At 48.1% G+C, this 21,556-nt stretch overlaps 1 protein-coding gene across 2 annotated transcripts in view; it reads right to left on the minus strand.

Moving 5' to 3' along the window:
- LOC119402009 (menin-like) overlaps positions 1 to 21,316 on the minus strand; it is a 57,766-nt gene extending 36,450 nt beyond the window's left edge. For both annotated transcript variants that reach the window (XR_007417129.1, XM_037669042.2), the window contains exons 1-6: positions 20,870 to 21,316; positions 16,824 to 16,973; positions 13,880 to 14,055; positions 9,938 to 10,203; positions 8,444 to 8,619; positions 7,079 to 7,293 (exon numbers count right to left, since the gene is read on the minus strand). Coding sequence is in view for 1 of the 2 variants with exons in the window: in XM_037669042.2 (XP_037524970.2) it covers positions 7,079 to 7,293; positions 8,444 to 8,619; positions 9,938 to 10,203; positions 13,880 to 14,055; positions 16,824 to 16,973; positions 20,870 to 21,284 (1,398 nt within the window). In the remaining variant the exon portion in view is untranslated. The remainder of the gene's footprint in view (positions 1 to 7,078; positions 7,294 to 8,443; positions 8,620 to 9,937; positions 10,204 to 13,879; positions 14,056 to 16,823; positions 16,974 to 20,869) is intronic.
- Between the last annotated feature and the right edge of the window lie 240 nt (positions 21,317 to 21,556).

Consider the following 21,556-nt stretch of genomic DNA (forward strand, 5'->3'; position numbering starts at 1 on the left):
GAAAAGATCCTTCACAGTCTTAACAGCCCGTTCCACTGCACCATTCGATTGAGGATAACCAGGACTGCTAGTGATGTGTCTAAACCCATAGCTCTGGGCAAAACTTGAGAACTCGTGTGACGAGAACTGGGGGCCATTATCACTTCGAAGCACTTCCGGTATGCCGAATCGAGCCATGACACTCTTGATAGCCGATATCACCGCTTGGCTGGAAGTGTTGCGTAGCGTGATAACCTCTGGATAGCGTGAATAGTAGTCCACGAGCAGCAGAAAATTTTGTCCCTCCAAGTGGAACAAATCTGCACCCACTTGTTGCTATGGGTACTCCATTGAAGGTGTTGGCAGGAGAGGCTCGGCACGCTGGAACCTGGTAGTTGCACGAACGTTCACGTGATTCCACCATAGACACGATATGTTTGCCTATATGAGGCCACCAAACAGCATCACGCGCACGTGCCTTGCATCGGTTCACACCCTGATGACCCTCGTGAAGTGAATCCAAGACGTCCTTCTGCAGAGCCTCCGGAATCAACAGACGTCCTCCTTTAAGGAGCAGCCCATTGCACACTGTCAGCTCCCCTTGGTACCTCCAATACTTCGAGAGGTTTGATGGCACTTTGTTTTTCTGAGGCCAACCTTGCCTGCAGTACTTCACGAGGGTAACGCACTCGCCATCCATCAACTGGTGCTGACGAACCGCTTTAAGGCTAACTGGTGCGCCTTCCGCGACGTTTCCAACGACCTCACTGACGTACAACTCCACTTGGTTTCCTTCTGCTGGAGACGCTGATGTGACGGGGGCTCTTGAGAGGGTATCAGCCGTTGCCAGCAGCTTCCCTGGAACGTACAATACCGTGTACTGGTACCTCATGAGTTTCAGTCGAATCCTTTAGATCCTTGGTGGTAAAGCATCGACATCCATGGAACCAAGCAAGGACGTGAGCGGTAAGTGATCGGTCTCGATGGTGAAGTGTAAGCCCCGGACATACTCGTCAAACCGCTTGACAGCCCATGCAGCTGCCAAGGCCTCCTTTTCCGTTTGGCTGTACCTTTGCTCTGTTGGTGTGAGGGAGCGTGATGCGTAGGCCACGGCTCTGTGCTCTCCGCTCGTTTGGTCTTGTAGCAAAACGGCACCTAAGCCAAACGAACTGGAATCTGCGGATACGATGGTCGGGTACAGTGGGTGGTAGTTAGCCATGCAGATGTTGGACGACATCATGTCTTTCAACTTTTGGAAGGCGACCTGCTGGGCCAGTCCCCACGCCCAGTCACTTCTTTTGTTGAGCAGTCCTCAAATGGGTGCCGTCACCTCTGACAGATGGGGTAAGAACCGTCCCACGTGGTTTACCATGCCCAATAGTCTGCGGACGCCACCGACGTTGACAGGAGGTTCCATGCTCTTGACAGCAACAAACTTGTCTGGGTCCGGCGAAATACTGCTGCCGCAGATAACTACGCCGAGGAACTTGACGCTTGTGACGCCGAATTGACATTTCGACTTGTTCAGGGTCAGCCCGGCGTTTCTCAGTCGAGCCAGCACTGATTGGAGCCGGCTGTCGTGTTCTGCACGGTCGCGGCCAAAAACCAAAATGACGTCGATCTTGTTTACGACGCCTTCTTGACCCTCGAGAATGTAACTCATTTGGCGCTGAAAGTATTCGGGGGCGGACGTTATCCCGAATGGCAGTCGACGGTAGCAATAACGTCCAAACGGCGTTATGAATGTTGTTAATTCTTCAGACTCTTCTGCCAGTTTTACTTGATGAAAACTTGATGTAGCGTCAAGCTTCGAGAACACCTGAGCATTACCCAGTAGTCCCAAAACTTGGTCTACGGTGGGCAAGATATGGCGCTCACGCAACACTACCTGGTTCAACTTGGTGAGGTCGACACAGATGCGATATGAACCGGATGCCTTCGGTACGACGACCATATCGGCGCACCACGGAGTAGGCTTTGTTACGCGTCTGATCACGCCCTCCACTTCAAGCCTGTCAAGCTCCGCCTTCACGACACCATGTAGAGGGATGGGCACACGTCTTGGGACCAGCAGCGAATAGGGGACAGCATCTGGTTTTAGGCGTATAGTGTACGCTTCTTGCAGCTCGCCCAAACCACAGAACAGCTTGTCTGATGCCGCCTGGTTGCCTTGCGTCTCGACCACCGGATCCACGAACTTGACCACACCCAGCTCTTGGATAGCAGGAAATCCCAGAAGTGGCATGACCTGTGACCGAAGCACGTAAAGTCGTTGCGTTGCCGACTTGTTCTTCCATTGCAGAGTGGCGGTAAACGTTCCCAGCACGTCCAGCGGTTGTCCCACCGGTCCTGAAAGTTCCCCTTCCGGCGGCTCAAGATATGGCGGAATTCCAGAAAATGTACTGGGGACGACTGACCTCGGCGCCGCTGTCAACTTTGAAGCGTAGAGGCGTTCCATCCACTTTTACATCCACGAACTTGGCCCGCTCTTCGCTGTTCGAACCGACAGCACCCAATTCCACAACGGAAAGCTGCTTGCTAGCCCGGCAAACCACTGCAAAATGGCCCTTCTTTCCAGATTTGTTGCAAGTTGCTCGGCGTGCGGGACATTCTGAGCGCAAATGTAAGGACCGGCCACAAAATCCACAAGGCGAAGAAACATGCATCCATGGGGCAGCTGCGTTGCGCGTCTCTCGCTGCTGTGGGCGATTCTGCATGACTTTCGCCGCGTCCACGTTTATCGATTCGTGATGCGTTATCACCGCTGGCGAACATGCTGAAAGATTTGCCCTTTCCTTCTCTGCGTCTTCCGCTTGACGGACACAAATGCGCGCTTCATCTAACGTAAGCTTTGGATTGCAGCAGAGCTTATCTGATAACTTCGTGTCACGAAGACCAATGATAAAACGGTCGCGGACCAGTCGCTCCTCTATGTCCCGTGCGAGTAATTGCATCGTTTCACCATATTTCCCAGTGCCATGAAGAACGCGTCAGCTGTCTCGCCTGCCTGTTGAACACGTCGGTGGACCGTGCGCTCTCGTAGAGCTCGTTGGCGGGGTGTAAGAAGTATCCGTCCAGCTTACCAACGATGACGCTGCACGTTGAATAGTCTTCGTCCCGTACTTGCAATGAACACAAAATGTCCCGTGACCTGGTGCCCATGCAGTATAGCAGCGTTCTGACGCGAACTTCATCGTCCGCCGCATGAAGACCCGTAGCAAAACTGTAGTCGTCGAACTGCTGACGCCACCTCTGCCAAGCCGCTGGGTTCTCGAAGTCGAAATGGGGTGGCGGTTGCAAGTTGGGCCCAGCGACCATGGCCACCATGGCTTTCCCGCCGATCGCCGCAGGTAGCTCGCTGTCCTTGTTCTGCTTGCCCAGAGGCATTTTTACTATGATGCAGATCCCACTTCTGACACCATGTCGAGAGTAACGATATGACGACGCGACGTTCGGCTGGGCCGGCGACTATCTGCCCGGCCATGTTTATTGATACTATGGCGAGCCGTCAACGCGAGAGAAGACAACGAAGTTGCGCTTCAGCTGCTCCGCACGTTCGAGCCTAGCGCGTGAGAAGACCCCCGCAAGAACGACAGCGGCTGTGGTTGTACAGCGGAGAGCACGCAGCAATAAAATATGTGGGAAAGTGAACGCCTCACGTCATCCCACAAGTGGTGACCCGGACATCGAACGGCAACGCGCCTCCTGCTCGTCCCTTCGCCAACGCACTGAGCGTCACGGCCATCCCCGTTTCTTCGGTGACTACAGTAAGGGCTTCAGCAACGTACATTCCGACTGACCATGGACACCACACCCAACAGTGATGCAACGCCGAATCCCACGGTACCCGACCCTGTCGTCGCTACTCTCAAGATACCGGAGTTTTGGCAGGCGGACTCGGAACTCTGGTTTCTGAGTGTCGAGCCCACAATACTATATATATACACACCTTTAACCCCTTAGTGGTGCCGTCTGTTAGTGTGTTAGGGTAACTGATGCCACCTAGGATTAATATAACAAAATACAACACTACAGAGAAAATCAACGTCGAAAGTATCGATTTTAAATTTCCCACCGAAACCTTCGATGGTGACACCACGGATTTCCAAGTGTTTTTTCGTATTTTGGCCACACTGGCTCAACAAAATTTCCTGAAACTTTGTATGCTGAGTGTCTGGCCCCCTCAGATGACAACGTACTTTAATTTACCGATTAGGAAGCACATAAGCCTTAGACTCCGTCAAAATGTACGACGTCATGGCGACTGGCGCGGGAACTTCTAGGTGGAGTCGCCACTGCCATTTTCTTTAGGCACATTTTCTTGCTTACCAAGCGTCTTCTCGCAGCAGGCACGGTTTCTTTTTTTTTGGTATCGCGCAAGATTAATATATTAATATATTAGAAAAATCGTTTTTCTCTTCAGTGTCCCTTAAAAAGTAAAGAAGAAAGATAACCATTAGAGGGTTGTCATGCACGAAAGCTGATAGAAACTAATCTCCCAAGTGCCCTAGAACTAACTACAGCATGGCCCATTTTTAACAACAACACTGTAATGTGCAGATTTTGCTTTGCTGGTGCTCTCGATGTGCTGGCTGAATCTATTGAAAGGTGCCAACACCACCAACTGTAAGTCATCTTCTGCAAAGCTGAGCAACGGCACGTTTGCCAGGTGGTCAGCTTAGCCTGTGCATCTGAGCTTGCACTCAACTCTTGATAATGTCTGTGGGCGCAAACATAAAAATCACATGCTGCTGACAGACATCAAGGACACAAAGGGGACCGTCAGTGAGATTTACACTCCTCTACTACAGCTGTCGATCTAGCTCGTGTGTCTGATGTCACACTCAATTGCTGAAAGGGTCTACAAGTGCAAACACAATGGTGTGCCACTACAGTCGAGCCCACTTATAACGATCCAGATATAACAATCTATCGGTTATAATGACCATATTTCGGTGCACTTACGATTTTCCTATGCCACCCATTGAAATTGCATCCACATATAGTGAATATTTTTCAAAGCCTCCTACTTTTACAACGAACACTTCAGACACGGTCGCGGTAAAACTGTGGCGTATACAAAGCGAAAAAAAGTTAAAAGTAGGTCTTCTAAAGCATGAGAGGCGCGCGCTCGCGTGTGCCGCAGTCCAGTTTACTCGTGACGAAGATACCAGAGAACGGCGAGCACCGCACGGGCTGCTTTCGGACGCTACTAGCGAGGTTGCTCACTTTCCAGTCGTTTATTCAGTGGCAGAATGGCAAGTGGGGAATTAAAAAAAAGAAACAAACAAAGAAATAGTAGGCAGCATGAAGCCTTGCAGTCAGCTTTTGCACGGCAACCTTTTCTGGCGCCGTTCTCTGCAGCTACGACCGCCTACGATGAACCTATGCCTTGGAACGCAAGAAGCCATAAAATGCAATAAGCGATGACCGCGGTAACCTTTCGGTGCTTAAATATTCACTGCGAGTGCGTCGACATCACAATGTGCCACAAAATATCTTTCATCTTTTCGGTAACGGCGGAGACCAGCCGATCAATAGGCAGTTCGCTGAGTTAGCATTAGCGTTTGTGGCCTGCTATTTCCGTCACTTAACAGGAGCCCGCAAGCGATTAGCGTACGACGCATGCACAGTTGCACGAAAAGCCAACGCAAGGCTTTGCGTACGCTATTCTAAAACTGCCTAATGATTATGACTTCTGCACGATTACGGCGATTCCTTCACGGATAAGCATCAGAAGAGAGCGAAGGCGATGTGGCGGCCGGCGATGAACGTGCCATTATGATTTATCGCCAACAACCTGATCACAGCCATCTGCAGCTATCGGCTCAGCTGCACGTGTGGCGTAAACTGTTCGGGGTGACGGCGGTACAAGCAGTACAAGCGCGCGATGCCATTGCCGTTTGAAAGTTCGCCGCCACCGCGCCGTGCGAGATAAAGTTCGTGTCGCTTCATGTACACGAAACTAGCTCGCTGTTGTTGAGCGACACGGGCACCGAGAAACGTCGATGCACTTACAGCGAGCACATACTGCGTGTTTTATTAGGCGGCAACCCAAGCGCCGCGCCTGTTGTGCAGGGCCGTCAGAGCATCGCGGAGACGTAGAGTGCGCGTTGTTTGCAAAATGCTTGTCTTCGCCACGTTGAACGAACAGGCCGCTCGCCGCACCCGTGCACGGTCCGAAGTGAAGAGGGCACAAAGAGCGCACAAATGCGCGTACAAATGCAAGCGGCCGGGCAGTGATGGCGTGGGCCGAGTAGGCGACGTGCTGCACGCAACTAGCCAGGGATGATCGGCTCCACGTAGCGGTACCGCGGTTCAGTGAAACGGTGTCGATTCACTGCAAAGGCGGTTTAATTCCCTCGTGCACGCAGCAGGCCTCGCTTCACAACACGAAAAGGCCTGTCTTCTCACCGGAGGAGTTGTTCGCACTTTTCAATAAAAATGCGCAGAAAAAAAAGCGGCTTGGTCGCTAAATGCATGTTTTTGAGGGTGAGTCCATTTACAACGAACTACTGATATAACGACCAGTTTTCGCGGCACTTTCGAGTTCGTTATAAACGGGTTCGACTGTATAGCCTTGTCACTATTCACATCACTGGCTGCACTGTTAAGGCTCATTCACACTTCCGACCAGCACTGGTCACGTGACCATTCGTGACTAGTGTTCAAAAAGTCACTCTACGTCACCGATGTTCACACCTGCGTGCTGCAACATATACCCGTAGCCACACAGAATTCACACCTGCTTGCGTTGCAATCGCCTCGTAAAATAAACTGACATCCTGTTCCTACACATCTGATTGGTTCAGAGGCTTGAGACTGCAGTCACGTGACTGAGAACTCGAGCAACGGGCTACTGAGCCAAAGCAGTCCTTTTGTGACCAAAGCGGCCATTTGCGACCGTATGCAACTAAATTGGTTGCATGACCAGTGCTAGTCACAGGCGTGAACAAGCCTTTAGGCCCTTAGGCCTAGCCGCTAGGCCTAACTGACGCCGCATCATGGTCGCCAAACTGACTAGACAAGAGAGTGTGACACCTGGCACAAGTGCCAGAAAAAGTGAAACCGGAAGACGCAAGGAGTAAGTCTTGCTCACAAGGCTATCCTGTGACGACGTCTCGCTGCCCTTCTTGGAGTCTTCTTTGGAGACCGAAGGCGGCGCGTCTTTGTGGTTCTTCTGCTCAGCCTCTTCCTCCTCATCCCCCGTCGAGGCGTGCACCGACACCGCCGACCTCACCGACGCCGGAAACTTGGCAATGGTCCCGACGAGTGGTCGCGCCCATCCAATGTGAAGCACGGGCGTGGCTGAACCTGAGCAATATCCAAGAGCACAAAGCTGTCTTTCTGTTCTTTTTTTTTTTTTGCCGTACAGAAGGAGGTGAAAAGGCGGGGAGGAAGGAAACTCGTGTATGTCTTTAACCCTTTCAGGTGCGACCTATGAAGAACTGTCTGTAAATGTGTCAAATTTATATAACATTATTTCAAGGCATCTGATAGTCTATTGCAACAAAAATAACGGCATAATACTTTGACTTGTGTTTTATAGTAATTAATCTTAATTATATTGTACTTAAATATATATTAATTCTGCAATCACTGATCTTCTGTTTTTGTATAAACATAATCAAATCTCAGGCTACAAATATAATGCAATTTCGTTCTCAGTTATATTCATTTCGAGCAAAGAAAAATTATACTTTTGACACAGCTCGCGGAAAGAAGCACGTCGCACGACTCTTCAACCATGGTAGTGCATTCAGCAAAGTGATCATATCCAACAATGCACTGGAAAATTAAGTTAAACGAAGACACACGTATTATACAGGAGGTTCAATTCACCCAAACCTAAGGTATCTTCCCGAATGTCCTACTGGTGGCACAAATCGTGTCCTACATTTACTTTAATTTCTTGATTACTTAAGCGCTGCTGTGTATAATGGTCACGTTTTACACGTTCTCAGCCACTGACTTTTCACTCTGACATAAAGTGTTATTTGCCTTTAGTGTCCCTTTAAGTGCTGTTTGCAAAGCTGCTAGCAGGAAAACACATGCACCAGACTCAGCAGCTTCACCGAGATTGCTCCAGTGGTATGTACTACTCCCTCGTAACAAACTTAGCCAATGTAAAACTCTGTTCCAGTTGGCCTTTAGGAGTACCAGCCCGACTTGAAAGCCTGTAAGTATTCGGTACTCCGTAAAACCATGACATTTGACTAGAAGTACGGAACAGACTCCGTAAATGAAAACCTCTCAAAATTGCTGCTTAAGTAGAAGAACTGCCTCTAATATGATTGGATGCATACTTGACTTCTGCACCTCCGTTCATTTCTCAGTAAATGGAACTCCCATTGTACGGAACATATTTTCCTGGTCCCTTCAGGTTCCATTTAACGAGCGTACAGTAGTTCGACTCGTTATGAATGGACAAGCAGGGCCCCGCGATGGATTTGTGCCTACGCACCTTCTTCCCAGGCGCACAGGCCATCGTAGAAGCGCAGCAGGTGTGCGAAGCAGGTTGGATCCTGTAGGAGTGAGCCATCCCCTGTGCTGCTCAGTTTGACCAGCTGCGGCACCAGCTCGTTGGCAATCTCCATGAACTCCTTGTAGATCTCCTCATCCTCACGACCGTAGTTGAATCTGGACACGGGTTTCACAGCAGTGAGAAAACACGTAACCACCGCCCAAACATCTGCCAATGACTTTCACGCACAGATAACGTCTGCCAATCAGCCTAATGCACAGACACCTGCCAATGACTCTGACACACAGACAACGCCTGCCAATGACTGCATGGACAGACAACACCTGCCAATGACTCTCACTCACAGGCGACATCTGCCAATGACTCTGACACACAAACATCTGCCAATGACTCTCACGCACAGACATCTGCAAATGACTCTGACACACAGACATCTGCCAATGAATCTGACACACAGATGGCATTTGCCAGTGACTCTCATGCACAGGCAACATCTGGCTATGACTTTCACACACGGGCAACATCTGCCAATGAATCGCCACCAAATGGCCTTGAAACGACAGGCCTCTACACATTATAATTCTGCAGAGAGCACACTGTGCGTACTCTACAGCATCCGACTATCTGCGAGCCAGCGAGCCCGACAGAGGCCACATAGCACCATGCTTGATGCCATGACTTTATTGGGATGTGCAACGAGCGATGGTACAATTCCTGAATACTCCATGCTTGCCCACACTCATTCTAACATGCAGTTTATTACTTTAGATATAGCTAATGACGTGTATATTGCCACACGCTTGTTTTTTTATTTCTATGTGATCGGGCTTCACCTACAAAAACTGTTACTATCGCTCGGCACAGGCCGCTCCGCAATGTTCAGGAAATTTCTAGATTTTTTCAGACCATTCTGATAAGATTTTGCGCCTGACACGAGTAGTCGAATTTATTCTGCAGTTAAAGTGAGCCCCCGCGATAACGCTGGAATTTTCTATCATTCATGTATAAGCGATAACTCGTTTCATCGACAACCAGTTTACCGACGGCCAACGATGGCGCTCGCCATTATCATTGCACTTTGATTGTTACTGCTTTTTCTGGGCACAATTGTTCACCCAATATTGTTCACCCAATAAAGAGTTTCATCTTTACCCGGCTTCGGTTTTTCACACTCACACCCAAGTGACAATATACCGTATTTACTTCAATCTAACCCGTATTTTTTTTTTTCGAAAAAACTGTGCGAAAGTGGGGGGGTCGGCTTAGATTCGAGTACAATGATTATGTTTTTTTTTTTTTTTCTGGCCTTGCGAATTTCGGGGGTCGGCCTACAATCGAGGGCGGCCTAGATTTAAGTAAATACGGTATGTGATGGATCTATGATGAACATATGTGAAAGCTCACCCCTTACTGTTTTGAGGACAATATCCTAAACTGAACACTTAACAATGGGCAGGATGCAGGGCTACTCACTTTCGAATAACGTCAGCAGCATCCGCCCATGCCCGTAACGCCTCCTTGAGGCGGCCGCTGCGGAATAGGAACCCGCCCAGGTAGGTGTAAGGGTAGACGTGATGGTTCTGATAGTACGTGCGCGACGCGTGGACTGCCTCTGCGAACAGGTCTTGCGGTGGCGGTCGCCCCGGTGTCGGAAACAGGCCTTCCAGCTCTCCGAGGTTCCCCAGTGCCATCGGGTAATTCCTGAGGTGGCCCTTGTCGTACAGCAGCCAGAGAAGTTGCTGCAGAAGCGCAAAGAAACGTGTTGCTGATTTTTGCCATGTGGCTTAACGCACTGATGCAACAGATCGGGACGTGAAAGATGCGGTGAGTGACAGGTCTCCACTTTTTTCCAAGAACCACCCAAGTTGCTGTAAAGGGAAACTATAAGGACACTAGGTAGATGTGCTCAGATTTTAATGATTCAATGGGTCTTAACAACTTTGGGGCCATAAGGCATGTGGTCTTGTAAACAAGTAAAACTCGCATGGCAAAGTATACAGCAACTTGCAGATAGTGCAAACTTGAGAGTACGGCTGCACACTGGGCCACTACTTTGCAGTGACGCCTATTTCAATGCTAATGCCTTTTCATGATTGCCCACTGGTCAGAGTGATGGATGGTCCACCCAAGTTTTCAACCAGATCATGCGGTCATGAGCAGAGGATACAGTCAAACGCCTCTGTAACCAAGTGCTCGGGGCCTTCAACACACCTGTACAGAGATGACTTCCCTGTAAAAGTCGTGCGCTATGACATGCAGAACATAGCCAGAAAGTAAAGAATGTTTGTGTTGTACAGGTTATATCATTGTAGAGGCATTCAACTGTAGCATGGAATTGAGCATAATACATTGCTACAAAACAGCCACTACTTGCTACAGCCAATCAGTACAGATAACAGGGCCTAAACTAGGAACATATAGGGGACATTACTTGCATGTTTTAACTGCAGTATTGTAATTCCAGTGGTGGGAATGCCTACCAGCATTTTGGAGCAGCCATTGGAGCAGGCAAAGTTTGCTTTTGGAGCAGCTACCCCTGTGTTTGGAGCAGCACGGACTTTTTATGAAACACACAGAGGAAGGAAATTCTGCCTAGAATTTAGCCAAGCTGCCTAGAATTAGCCAATTTAGCCTAGAAATTTAGCCGAGCTGCAAAGAAAGCCCGCGAAATAAAAAAAAAAAAAAGATCCGCGTGACTAGCGCACTCGCGCGCCGTGATCGTGCTTCTCTCAGCCATGGTAGCCACCATAGCCGTGGTTTGACCGAACGAAATCAGCTGCGGCAGCGACTCGCCGGCTCCATTGCAGTGGTAGGCCGATAAGTTGGCGGTTGTTGCTTGGCCCGCGCTCGCTAAAACTTGCACCGTCACGCGCGCCAACTGGCTGACACAGGCCAAGAAACTATCGCCAATTTATCGGCCTACCGCTGCAACTAGCTGTGACGAAGCCGGCGAGTCGCGGTCGCAGTCCCGGCCGTGTCGCAGTTGATTTCGTTCGCTCAAACCACGACTGAGAGCAGCACAATCGCGGCGCGCGAAAGCGCTAGTCACGCGTTTTTTTTTTTTCGTATTTCTCGGGCTTCTTTGCAGCTCGGAAGAAATGGTACACGTGAGACTTTCTTTCTCGCAAATAATGCAATGGGGGTTTGTGAAGACGCTCTCGAACTTTGCAAATTCCACTTCTTGCCTAAAGTTAATATTTAGCAATTGAGTTAAATAATCCTAATTAACAAATTATTTACAAAACAAAAAATATCTGTAGCGCGCAAGGTGGCTGTCAGCATTATGTAAATGATTTCACTCAACTGCCTCTAATATTGCATTTTTTAACCCTTGGCACAAGTTAGCTGGGACACCGGATACACACACACACACACACACACACACACACACACACACACACACGCACGCACGCACGCACGCGCACACACACACACACACACATATATATATATATATATATATATATATTACACTGCGTGCCGCGATAACGTTTTACGCAATAAAAGTTTACTGCGCCGCTGAACTTGCTGACGCCACAGTGTCTCTTTTCGAAAAAGTGCGGAAATCGGTCGATAAATGATTCCTACTTCCGCGCGATTGCAGCGATGCAAAGCACAGGGAAAGAACGAATGTGAGGTGGCGGCCACCGACGACCGCGCCAGTATGACGTATCGCTGACAACCCTGTCGCGTCGCGCTGCTTTAAGCCTATTGCATGCATTTAGCCGCTGATCGTTGCTGCTCGTTGTGCCGGACCGCGTTCACACGCGCACCGCTTTGTAGAAACGAAAGCAGCTCGCTGTTGCGGAGTTGATCGTTGCGGATCGTGCACACAGAAACCACGCTACACTCACGCCATTACGATAAACGTACGCATATGGCACAGCAAGCGTAGCTCTGTCGTAACCATACTGTACGCCTTTATTAGGCGACAACACAAACGCACCCCCGTCCGCTGCCAGGACAGCCAGAGCATCAGCATCGAGGAGTGCGCATCGCTTGCAGAAAGCGAAGGTTGCGGCGCGGTTGCAGTGCTGCAAGGGTAGCTAGAGGCGCCTGCTCACGACGCTAGCCAAACCCTTCTAGCCTCTCTAGTGCTGCTGTACCGTTGCCACTGATATTGAATTGGATTGCGTCGGCTGTCACGACGACTGGGACGCTAGTGGCGCCATTAACAAATGCAGCAGCTCAAAAGATGGCGACCACGACGTACATCCACTCACGAAGCGCGCTGTCCACGAAACATTAGTTTCAGTTCTTAACACCACGTTGTGGCGCAGCAATGGCGCAAATTAGGCAAAAAAGACCCTTTTCGAGCTGTGTGGAGCAGCAATTGCCAGTTGGCGCAGACTGGCGCAATTGGCGCAGGTTTCCCACCACTGTAATTCTCACATAAATGGAAATGAATTAAAGTTGAAAAATCAACTTGCCACAGGTAGGGACCAAACTTACAACCTTGGGATAACGCGTCCAATGCTCTACCAATTAAGCTAGAGCGGTGGTCGCTTTCCCATCCACTTTAATGGGTATTTATGTTTTCGTCATCCTGGAAGAGTTAGCCAGCGCTGCTCACAGCCATGACAACGAGTGTGGAACACTCTTCTTGTTGCCAGCTGGCGTGATATAAGACGTGATTTTATTACGAGCTGGGAGCTGACCAATAAAGCCTCATATATGACCTATCAAGTGTGCTGAAATGCAACCCTCATTATCAATAAAAGAAAGAGGGGGATTGAGCGAAGGCTCGTTTCTAGGCTCGATCGAGGGCTGTTGGTTTCACTAGGTTGTGTCTAACAAATTAAACGAACATTCGATCACAAGTAGGAACTGTCGAGTGGCAGATGTAAGAACGGCACGAACTTGTTCACACTTCTGTTTTTTTTTTTAAGAGCAGAGCTGTTCAAGCTTTTCATTCTGGGGGTTTCCTGTTACCAGAGAACTAAGCTGCGCCTAGCGCGTGCAACGCCACAACTCGGCCGGCGCACGCTCTCTTCATCCTCTTCTTCGTCTTAGGTTTGACTATAAATAAAGGCAGTTTGCTCTTGGCAACATGCATTCAAGAAATGAGGATAGTTACAGCACATTTTTCTGTATCGCCTAGTAATGTGGCGGATAATAAGGCCTGTGGCCAGCACACCCATTGAGGTTGACATGATGGATGTGCGCCTTCTGAAGAAAACAAAAGAGAAGCACAGAATAGATAAATGGAAGAGAAAGGAGAGAAAATAGAAAGAGAAACAGACAAGAAAATAGAGAGAGGACTTCGCTAATTAAGACCATGCTAATTAATACCTTGCTAATTGGGACCCTTCCAACTAATGTCATACTAATTATAAACAGGCTAATTAAGACCTTGCTAATAATTTAGGTTGGCCACAAGCTACCCTGCGAGTCCGGCCTTGCATTTTTTTTCACCTGTTGGAGGTTGACAAGCTCCGTACTGTCCGTAGTGGCCGTGATGGTGGGGTTGATGGCGGAGACGAGCGCGGCCACCTCGGTCGCCCGCGTGCACGGGATGGCATGGCCGTTGAGGTACAACCAGCTCTTGTCCTGCGGTATGGGCTGGCCTCGCCTGTCCTCATTGCCTTTGCCTGCGCAACGACATGCACCCTTTTTCCAGTTGCGGGACCACACTCATTCGCCTTTTAAGCAAGGCGCACTTCGTGATCCTGTTGCGAGTGATCGCAGAGGAGGTAATCTGCAATCCAATGAAAACGACATGAAGTTAACGTAATCCAAAGGAAACGGCCTTCACGACAAGCCCGTAACCCAACGTTGGGCCACCACCGTGAATAAGGCACATTTTATTCTTTCCCACCGTGAAAACTCCGTTGTTGATTTTTTATCGTTAGTTTTCTTTTCGCTAGTCCAAGGAGAGTGCATAAACGAAACCACGTGCTTATCTCCCTCACCAAAATTGCACCAGTTCAAAGTGGCCTCGAAGAGTTCCGAATCTCGATCACTGGTTATTGTAATGCAAGCGTCATTCAGGCAATTCTGACATAGTCACCAGATGTTGCTGCCACCAGAGGGCACCTTACCAGGCACCAGAAGTTTTGGTCATACAAAATGCCATTCAGGGAGCATTGTGTCACGAGAATTTTTGAAGACGGTTTAGCAGGAGCCGAGATAAGCACAAGATAAATGTTGCAAGGTCAAGGAGAAGCTGTAATGCCTTGTCGCTGCAATTTGCAGCAAGGACTATGGCAGTAAAGGAGCAGAAGTTGGAAAGGCAGAGCAATGCTCGTCATATACGGGAAGTTGCCATGAGCACTACTGCATGAAAAATAACGTTGCAAGTCAGTCCATCAGAAACCCACAAGGTGTAGCTAAGGTTCATGAAAGAGAAAAACCGTCATCCAACCATTTGTGGCATAAAGCTACAAATGAAATCCATGCGGACTTCTTGGAATGAAAATACGTGTCGTGTAACCGAATGTAACGTCAAGTCTGACATGTTCATGTCACGAAGTACGACTGAAAATAGTTGTTCCACTGAAGGCATCACCGCTCTGAAACTACCGAATGAGCAGACTGACAAGTTTCTGTGAACAGCCACCACAGGGCGTATCCAACATTAGGATTTTGTTGCACGCTTGCGCTTGCAACAAAATCCCAACGTTGGATACTAAAGCGTAAGAGTTTTTAAATAGGGTGAAATGTAATCCTAATCAAGCTGCGTGCAATGTAAGAAAAATATGCTTGTTAATACAGATTTCTTATACTGTATTAACAGTGAAATAATTTTTAGTTTGCCTCGTTATGTCTGAAAATATGTCGCATCTACGTTCATTATCGCGAGACTCGTCTGTACTATGTGATACGACACGATCTCACATCGACAAATTGTAACTGTGATATGAAGTACTTATTACATAGAAAGTCCAGCAGACTGGAAACAAATGCATTATGGAACGTGCATAACAAGCTCCTGTGCCTCCGCTACCTAGTGTAGTTTCACCTGTTAAAAAGGCTACTGAAATGAAAATTTGCAGTCGTATTTTTTAGGGGTGTGCGAATATTCGAGTTTCGGATTCGAATCGAATAATACCTAATCAAATAATTCGATTCGACTTTTGAACTGCTAGTATTTGAAGCTTCAAATAATTTGACAGGATGAATATGTAAAACGCAACAAAGGCCAATGATGCAACTTGGTTAGAGTAGGGTGGCTAAAACTAACGCTGACGTCGTGACAGTGGGCCTTTCGTTAAAACTTTCACCGATATCCTGGTTCAAAATCGAGGGCATGTTTATTTTAAAGGAGATTATTTTCCGCATGTTATGGCTCCAGTAAAGGCCAGGGACTGGGAGACCGTCGAACTGCTAGCGTCAAAAAGTAACCAGCACACTGAGCTCAGACCATATAGTCAAGAAGTTCAAAAATACTTCTATGAGCCCCGGATCCCAAGAAAGGATGATGCTTTCAAATATTGGAAAGACCATGGAGCTGCACTTTATTCAGGTATTGCCAAAATTGCTTTGCGATACCTTCCTATCCCTGCTACTGAGGTGCCCAGTGAGCGCATGTTTTCAACTGCAGGAAGCAGCGTAACATCACGGCGAGAGAGCCTGAAGCAAGGTCGTGTGGAACAGCTTGCGTTTCTGCACGACAATTTGTAGTCTTTTGGTAGCAGTTACTCGCCGCGTTATGTGCTCGAGGACATGAGCAGATTTCATTTTTATTGTTTTGTTAATTCTTTCAGTTTTCAATAAAACCTTTTGTATTCGATATTCGATATTTTTGTCCGCTATTCGGCACTATTCGATTCGAATTCAATTCGAGATGAAATTTTACTATTCGCACACTCCTAGTATTTTTGCATCAAATGAAATGCCAAGCCCTCGAGAGCCTAGAAAATGTGCTGGTAAGCGCGAGTGCACCCTGAAAAGTTAATTAAAACGTTTTTAAAAGCTTGTTTTGATTCCTACTGTACCCTGACGTCACAACATGGTACAAGCTTCTCGTCATGTGTTTGTGCAAAATATCGTGACGCTTCCACAGCCGCTTTGCTCCGTGGCTCCATTCGTGATGCACAAGCGGCCATTTTGAATATTTTGGTACCCATAGCCATACTGGCGCATGAAGTCACCAGAATTGACACTGTGGCCTGACGTCATGATAGTGTCGATGTTACTAGGTGCACCACGCGAAAAATCGACTTTAATGTCACAATAAAATATCTTTATCAGCATTTACTGAATTTCATACTTGCTCAGAACCGTCTCTGTATACAGGAGATTTGCATGGGTGGGTAAACTCACCTTCGAAAATTGGTGTCAGCACCCCTTTTAAGCAACGAAGGATACAGTTACTAAGTTTCCCCGGGACGCGCGACAGGCGGCATCACATACGCACCGTGCCAGGTCACCTCGGCGGTCTCTTCACGCTCTTCGAAGATGACCCATGCGTGGTCCTCCGACAAGGCCAGGTGAACATCTGGAAACCCCAATGTCTGGCACGCAGCGACCACAGCAAAGGCCACGCCGAAGCAGTCCAGCTTGTTCCCTGCAGAGTCCAGTGTTCGTTGATATGTAATGGTTAGTGGCACCCGACCCCCCAGCTTTTATAAAAAGGTGCAGTGGAAAACTAAAGCATTTGACTGAAAATGAATTATAATGATGTTATTGTTATAACAGTGAATAACCAACATTTATGTACCATGGTTAGCCAACGTAAGCCGTAACAAGATAATCTTAGCGAGTTCTAACCAGCACTAGTATACGCAAGTACAGACGAAATTGAATTCAGTCACAAATATTCCTCGCGCCCCGTGGGAATCGCGCATGCTCAAGATAGCACCACCTGCTACGCAGCGGCGGTGTGCGCGGCCCACCTGCACAGTTTAGAAGGGGCAGCGAGCCACTGGCTGACCGGACAACCGCATGCCACCACTGTACCCGCCTGCCTCTCTTGTACCTTGAACGTGCCGTGCGAGATGCATAAGCCACACTAATAAATTTTGTTTTTTGTTCCCTGAGGTCTCCGTCTGATTTGCTGCGACTATGGATGGGATGCAGCAAGCCCAATGCCCACACCCATAACAGAACATGGGTGCAACGGTACCAAGAAGACTGTGTTCAAGTATTCGTCACAAATGTTTGCTCATCTCACAACTGATACATAAAAGACAGCAAATCTGCACAAGTTAGTTTCTCTACCCTTTGGAAGTGCTAAGGGTCTGATTGACCATGTTGATCAACAGAGAGTGACTACAGCCGCGACAGTAAGAGCTGACAGCATTGAGTTGCAACACAAGCTGCGTAGGAGCCATCACTCGAAATACGAAATAGCCAGCTAATTCACTCTACATCGAACAGCAACAACACAGCCTCACTGCTGCGTTATGGCACTGTCATTGCTGGCTGTTCTTAATGACAGTTCCCACAAAGGCTGCGTTGCCTTAACTACCGCAGCTGTACAAAGTCCTAGCCGACCTCAAACCTGTAACCAGTAAGAAGTGACATGAAAGACAAGGTTGGTACAAATCACTGACTAAAGAATAAGTTGCCTATTCAAATTAGGCACAAGCAATGCAACTTTTATTTTAAAATCACTGATGAAGTTGAGGAATGCAATAAAAGACACAAAAAACCAAAGTCTGGAGAAAATAATAATAAAACTTCTCATTATGCAACATACTGGATGCCTCGCTGATGAAATCCACAGGCTTTGTTCTGCAGGCATACTGTGAAAACGCACTTTGCTAAGTAGTAACAGCAAAAGAGATCTTTGGTTTATGCAGGTCTAACTGTTCATGAAGTTCACGAAATATTTGTGTTTGTGAAATTGTGGTTGAAATTTCAATTGCATTTTACGGGCAGTGCTATGGGCAGGTCTGTACAATCAAATAAAAAAAGGAAACTCGTCTGAGAAACCTGGTTCAGTCCTGAAATCAGTTCCAACACAATATGGACGCAAATGAGAATTAGGTTAATTTATCAATGTCTATAAAGGGAATATGTAGTAAGCATTCTCTAAAAATGTGGCATTTTCTGAAAGCTGTAGAAGTCAGCAGGCATGTAAAGGCAATAATGTAATGGTAGGTTGATTTCGCAGCACTTGCCTATACCCTTCCCATTGAAAAAAGGGCAGAATCTCAGGGATAAGACATTTACATGCATGTGACGTGCAGGAAACATGACGCAATGTGTCGCTGTCACTTTCGTGTGAGCGCAACTACTAAAAGGGCATCCACTTTTCATTAATTGAAATCCAGCAGCTGCTAAATAAACTATACACCTCATTTTTGCTTAAACGTTATGCGCAAAGGAAGCCTATACCAGTACCATGTTCATATCAGATTATAACATTAACGTGAAATACCTCATAACCTCCCTGTCCTTCTGTCTATTTCTTCCTCCTGACATACCTTGACCACTTGACCTCATAACGAGGGAGGCATATTCACCGATTTCTGTAACATCTGCTATGTTGTTACCATCACTGCCATAACCAGGTGGGGGGTTCAAACCCCCGAAACTTTTCAATTTTGCATGTGTGTATATACATGCACACATATATCGTATTTACTCGAATCTAGGCCGCCCTCGATTGTAGGCCAACCCCCGAAATTCGCAAGGCCAGAAAAAAAGAACTTAATCATTGTACTCGAATCTAAGCCAACCCCCCCACTTTTGCACATCGTTTTTTTTTTTCGAAAAAAAAAAGAAAACATCGGGTTAGATTCGAGTAAATATGGTATATGCACATACAAACATAAATGAAGGGTGGAAAAAATTTCTGGCTATGCCTCTGTTAACCAAAAACACTGAACTTGAGGGAGAAATGAGGTTTATTCCTATTTTGATAACACAGTGTTCGTGGGTCACGCGAATGTTACTTAAAGTGGTATACTGGAATATAAAGCTACAAGTTCCGTAAGTGCCAGTAAAGTGCACTTCTGCAGTCAAATTATCCAGTTTCACGTAATACGACGATTGCATTAACCGTGCGAAAATACACCGCTGCCACACTACAGCACGTCCGCCAAGAAAAAAAAAAAAAGAACTAACGTATTATCCGGGAAAACGCATTATGCGGGAATCGCATTATAAACGAGATTCCCCTGTAGGCGTTACAATTAAATCATGGTGACCTGCGCATGTGCTAAAGAAACCTTCGTGTGAATATGTACTAAAAACAGGAAATGAATAGGGGCGTATTAGTAGTAAAGAAGATTAATGCTTAAAGCCGATAAACGTGTCGGCGAGCTGGTAATTGAACACAGCACTTTCTCTAGTCATTGGTTTATAGTTTAAACCCTGCTCGGAACAAGGTTTTATAAAGCACGCGCGCAGAATGAACAGGTGCTAACAAAAATAAGCAAAACGCCGGACTGCTGTGATACCGCGTGCCGACAATAGCGAAACTATAAATCTATTCGTCGGCTATGCACAGCTGCAGAGAACGGAGAGGAGACGGTTTTGGCGGCACAGTGGAATTCCTCCTCTTTGACTTTAAAACAAGTGCAGGTTCTCTTTTTTTATCTTTCGTTAAATGTCTGCATCCGGTCAGTGACACGGCAGAGGATCGAGCTGGCGTAGAAGACACGCCCGCTGAAAATGTAAAACTTTAACGAATAAATTGCTTCATATCTGTGCGACTCGGTTTTATAATGGGTCGTCGTCCTCTTCAATCACCGCAAGTGTTCCTTAAAGTATGATCGCCAGCACCTAGGAGTAAGAAGTAAGGAACGAGGACCTTCACTATAATTGCAACACGTCAGTCCACATCTTTATTACGATGTATCGCTGTTTCGTTACAATCACAATGCGGGCGTCCCTAAGCACGGCCTATTTCCGTCACGGTGCTCCGATAGAGCGCGGTAACGGTGACTCGGGATGAGCGGATCGAGCTGCGTTTCAAAATTGCAGCGCGCTGTCAGGCGCGGTTCGTTTGCGAGAGGCCTCATGGCCGATTGTCAACTACGCAATAAGCCACCGGGCACTGTAACCACTGGCGTCCGAGGCGAAACGCTCAGCCGCCCACGGCCTATATGTTTTTTCTCTCACTCCCCACCCTCCAACACATTCTCCCTCGCCATCTGTTTGAGAAACGAAAGCTAAGATCGCGAGGCTTTCGCAGGCAACTACTGCCGTACACGCAGCAATCGATCACTACGCTTTACCGGCAGTCGCCGAGAAGCAGAAGGAAGCGAAGGGGAAAGCAGGGCACCCTCTCTAAGCGAACGAAGCGGTCGCCCGATTGACTTACGTAAACGCTGCAACGCGGGGTTTTTCCCGGAACGTCTCCGCCGGTCCGCGTTGTTGGCCACCTACCTACACTTACGTCAGCGTACAGGAGAGAGAGAGGAGCCCGCGACTCTACCGTAAATAAACAGCCAAATCTCCATCGATTACGCGCGTGGAGGCGAGGAGAATGGAAAAAGAAAATGCGCTCACCGGTGAGATAACTGTAGAGAGACTGGAGGTGAGGCCGATCCTTGTAGTAACTCCTCGTAAGCGAGGACCAGATAGCGTCAGACACACGCTTGATGAGATCACGCATGCCGGCGGGCGAGTCCGTCTCGATGGCGCTTAGGTCGAGCGATCCCTTGATCTGACAGGCGAACTTAGCGTGTAGGGCTTCAATGGGACCGATCTCGACAGAGGGGAAACACGGCTGCCGCGGATCGCCGCCCGATGCCGGTTCGACGTTGCGGTGGAATGTCAGCAGGTTCTCGATGTACCCGATCACGATGGACAGCAGCGCCAGGTCCGGCTCGTTGTCGCTCTCGAGCTGCGCTCGAAAGAACTCGACAACGTCGTCCACTTTGCGCATCGGAAAATGACGCTTCACGCCAGCACCGAGCGCCATGTTTGTTTTGAGTCCGCTCGCTGCGCACCCGCCGCGCGCGGCGCGCATGGACATCGCGCGCGTTCTTTTTTTTCTCGTTTTTTTTTTTCGGCGTAGCCCTAGCGGCCGCCGCGTGAGGCGCGCGTCGCGCCTTACCATTCCGCTTCGCTAGCAGTGAAAAAAAGAAACGAAAAACTGCCGCATTGACTGCGTCATTCGTAGAGTTCGTGGCGTCACTAGTGACGCGCGTACTTGAGACTTTTCTTGGAAGCTAAAGAAGTTCGCGGAACAAC

The sequence above is a fragment of the Rhipicephalus sanguineus genome, chromosome 8 (genome assembly GCF_013339695.2).
Source record: "Rhipicephalus sanguineus isolate Rsan-2018 chromosome 8, BIME_Rsan_1.4, whole genome shotgun sequence".
NCBI lineage: Eukaryota > Metazoa > Arthropoda > Arachnida > Ixodida > Ixodidae > Rhipicephalus > Rhipicephalus sanguineus.